Source organism: Equus quagga, chromosome 11, assembly GCF_021613505.1.
Source record: "Equus quagga isolate Etosha38 chromosome 11, UCLA_HA_Equagga_1.0, whole genome shotgun sequence".
Taxonomy (NCBI): domain Eukaryota; kingdom Metazoa; phylum Chordata; class Mammalia; order Perissodactyla; family Equidae; genus Equus; species Equus quagga.
The window spans coordinates 3,868,826-3,872,566 of NC_060277.1; the positions used below are offsets into that span (position 1 = coordinate 3,868,826).

At 55.3% G+C, this 3,741-nt stretch overlaps 1 protein-coding gene across 2 annotated transcripts in view; it reads left to right on the plus strand.

The window, feature by feature from the left end:
* The first annotated feature begins 1,489 nt into the window (after positions 1-1,489).
* Positions 1,490-3,741, plus strand: part of LOC124247153 (serine/threonine-protein kinase Sgk1) — an 8,487-nt gene continuing 6,235 nt past the window's right edge. The window contains exon 1 of one of the 2 annotated variants that reach the window (XM_046676216.1): positions 1,490-1,634. In XM_046676216.1, coding sequence (XP_046532172.1) covers positions 1,601-1,634 — 34 coding nt within the window. In that variant the 5' untranslated portion in view covers positions 1,490-1,600. Of the gene's footprint in view, positions 1,635-3,144; positions 3,359-3,741 lie in introns of those variants that run through there. The other variant, XM_046676217.1, reaches the window with a different exon arrangement.

The following is a 3,741-nucleotide window of genomic DNA, read 5'->3' on the forward strand; positions in this document are numbered from 1 at the left end:
GCATCAACTAATAAATCAATAAGTATGGTAGCCTAAACTGTGCCCAAGACTGTTCTAGGATTTATGGCGCTTTGAGCAATACAAAACAATTACATCACCCTATTATCAATGGAAGATGCTGTGTCTAGGGAACGAAGATAAATATAGCTGACACATCCAAAAAGCAGTTCAGGTGTGGGCATAGTTAAGTTCTTATAAATTATTTTTGAAACTATTTCTTCTGATGCATTGAGAAATACCAGCAATTTGTTTCCTGAGCCTTTTAATCAAATAGAAAGGGTCGTTGCTTAGTAAAGCGTTCAGATTTTAGTATTTACAGTCCGTCATTAAGGAAAAATATAGAAGAGCTAAAACGATTATCTGAAGTATGAAAATACACACACACTAGAAAATGTTTTCTTTCAGTGCAAACTTTACACCTTGGTGAATCATTTCCATTTGAGGGTTTTGATTGTAGTTTTCCCAGTATGAGGCATAAATGAGACGACTGGCTGGGGGAGTGCGGAGGTAATTAGCCTATCCCATATCAAGCCGTCTTTATTTTCTTTGCACAAGGTGTTGTAGAGAAATTATCTGAACCTGATTCAACCTCAGGAGGAAAGTGGGGAGATGATGCATTGGGGAGAGGTTCTCCCGGAGAACGCCAGCGCCCTCTAGGTTGCATTTGCAAGCAGATTCTGGTGACGCAACTCTGGCCACTTTGCCACCAGGGAGAAAGGGGGAAGGGGGCCGATTCCTCCCCGGTAGGAGGACTATCTGGACCAAAGAAAGAGGCTGGCGATGGGAAGGAAGAACAGATCAAGCATCTGAATAGCGGCCACGGGGCAACCTAAAGCCTGTGCAGAGTTAGCAGGCGCGCGTCACACACGGTCCCCCGCCCGCCTCCCCCTACCCCATACACCCGCCGCCGTGTGTCACCTTCCTGTTCGGAAGTCTTAGTAGGTTGCTGGGGCAGAACAGGGGGCGCCTGCTCCACCCATCAGGTATCCGGTTGGAAGAAAAGCCAGTCTCAACAACTTGATTCTCCCCGTTAAATGATAAGTTTAGCAGACCATCCGTCTCCAACTGCTGAACAGTAGGGGAGGGGAGGAGAGAGCACATCAGACGCTCCTTTTCTATTCCAACCACAAATCATATGGTTGTGCCTCTTCTCTATTCCACTCAAAGTCCTCTAACTTAAATGCCACGTTCCTCCTGGAATGCGTGCGCCAGAGCTTCTTGGAGAAAATGAACCCTGTGCATATGTTTTGAATTTTTTCTGGACTGATTTGTGATGATAATCAGTCAAGTTACATTTCTGGTGTGTCTTGCTGGGGGTGTAATAAAGCCAGGACGCTGATGGCTGTAATTTTCTGGGTGATGTTGCAATGGAGGGAATAAATGGCCCCGTGTTGAACTTTGTGGCTTGCTCCCTTCCTGTATGTAAATTGCCTTATATAAAGTGGGGTTCCTAACAGAGCAGGGACAGCTGCCTCGGCCTCCTGCTCCCTTGCCATCTCAGCCTCCAGCCTCGTAGGCACATAGCTGCAGCCATAACAGAGCTCCGCCTCCAGCCTCCAGAAAGTAATTCCCAACCTTCATACCCTAGGCGACCTGAGGAATGAAAGAGGAGGCTATAAAATCCCCTTTGAAAGGTTCGTCTGCTTTTATTACTGAAATTTGGATGGAATGGATAAAACAAAGATGCTTCAGAGGATATGAGGTTACTCGGCAGGGGGAAGGCACTTCAGGGGGACGGGGAGGGTCTCTCATGGAAGATTTCTTAATTTTCAATGTTTTAAAAACAAACCAGCAGAAATCTTGGTGCAGGTTGGCGTTTCTGGGCAGTCCCTGCAAAGTTTCCCCTCTCAAAAGGGGGAGGAACAGTGTGGGAGCAGGGCTGGGCTGGGCTGGGCTGGTTGAAGTGGAACGTGGGATGTGAGGGGCACTGGCAATAACAAAGTCATATTATATGAAGAAACCATGCAAGAGGAAGCAGAATTGGGCTAGTGACTGTGATCTGGATTTTCCTAAACCTCGCTTCAGGTTAGAGCATCCATTTCAGGCAACAAAAAATGCTTTTTAAAGAGTGCGTGCTGAGCAAAATTTCCCGGCCAGTTTCCAGGAGAGACGACCTGTGCTCCCTTCTCCCACTTTGGGGCTCTGGTAGACGAGCAGTTGAGACCACAGATCATCTTAGGGCAAATGAGGTGGTTGTGCCTGCAGAACAAAACCGTGCCCAGGACCAGAGAAAAACCGCGCCACAGGCTATTCCTGGTTTGACAGCTGGTATTTCGGAGGGTGTCAGCCTCGATAGGCAACTCTAACATGGCACGGCCCTTGACAGCAAGGGGTCACGGCAGGGCAGCCACCGCAGCACCAGCCAGCGCCAGGTACCCAGCCCTGCAAACCCGAGTAACTCGCAGGCGTGTCCCACTCCCGGTCCCGTCGCCGGCTTGCGGCTTCCCCAGCGCTGGCGCGGGTCCCGGCGCGGCCGGCGGACTGCAGCTCCCGGGCCGGGTGACCCGGCTCTGCGGGGCTGACCTCTCTCCTCCGCCTCCTCGAGCGCAGGCTCCCCGCTAATCTTCCAGGAGTTACCGAGGCAAAAGGTATCTGGGGCTCGAGAGAAAGAGCCAGGTGGTAAAACTGCAAGGAGACTCCTGGGTCAGCCCTGAAATAAACCGGAGGAGGGGCAGGGGAGACGAGGACACTAAGGGGTCCGGAGACGATGTAAAGTGACCTCGCGGAGTTCTCAGGCGGCACAGGGAATGGGGTCCCCGTGCCGCCCGGGGTTCACTCCAGGTCGCCCCTGCGCGCGGCTACCGCTGCCCGACTGGCCACTTCCTCACGTGTTCTTGGCACGGCGCGGATTAAAATGCAAGGAGGAAAATTACATGCGCAACGGACAGAACGTTCTTACAGATTACTTTAGGGAAAAAAAATGCGAAATGTAGATTGTCCTTTTTCCCCTCTAGTGCAGAGACGACTTTTATTTCCGCCCCCTCCCCTGCACATTCCTGACCTCTCCCTCCCCCTTCCCTCTTTCTTTCCTTCCTTCCTCCTCTTCCAAGTTCTGGGATTTTTCAGCCTTGCTCGGCTTTGGCCAAAAGCACAAAAAAGGCGTTTTCGGAAGCGGCTGGGCCGCGCACAAGGGCCGTTTGTTTGTTTTGGGACTCGGCAGGAAATCTTGCCGGCCTGAGTCACGGCGGCCCCGGGGCCGGCGCTCAGTGTGCCGGCTGCCCTTGCCTCCGCGCGGCGCTAGCCGGGGAGATGCAGGGCGCGCTGGCGCGGGCCCGGCTCGAGTCCCTGCTGCGGCCGCGCCCCAAGAAGAGGGCCGAGGCGCAGAAGCGGAGCGAGTCCCTGCTGCTGACCGGGCTGGGTGAGCGGCGCGGGCTCGGGCGGGGGCTGCGCGCTCGCCGCCGTCCTGCGGCGGGGGATGGGCCCGGGGCGCGGGCGCCCTGCCCGGGTTGGGGGGCACCCCGGCCGCGCGGGGGCATCGGAGGCGCCGGGGAAACTCGGGGAGGGGTCGCCGCCGGGCCGGGGGGAATCGGAGGCGAGGGCTGGAGAGGCAGAGCGGGCGCGGGGACCCCCGGTGGCCGCGCGCCTGGTGGAGAGCGCCGCGGGGCTGCCACTCCAACAACCTGGCAGGGCGGAATCCATGGGAAAGCTGGAAAATCATCCCGGACTCCCCTCCTCCCCGCCCCTCCGCCCGCGGCTTCCCCTCGTCGGCCCGGCAGCCGAGGGAAGCTGAGCGCAGCCGCC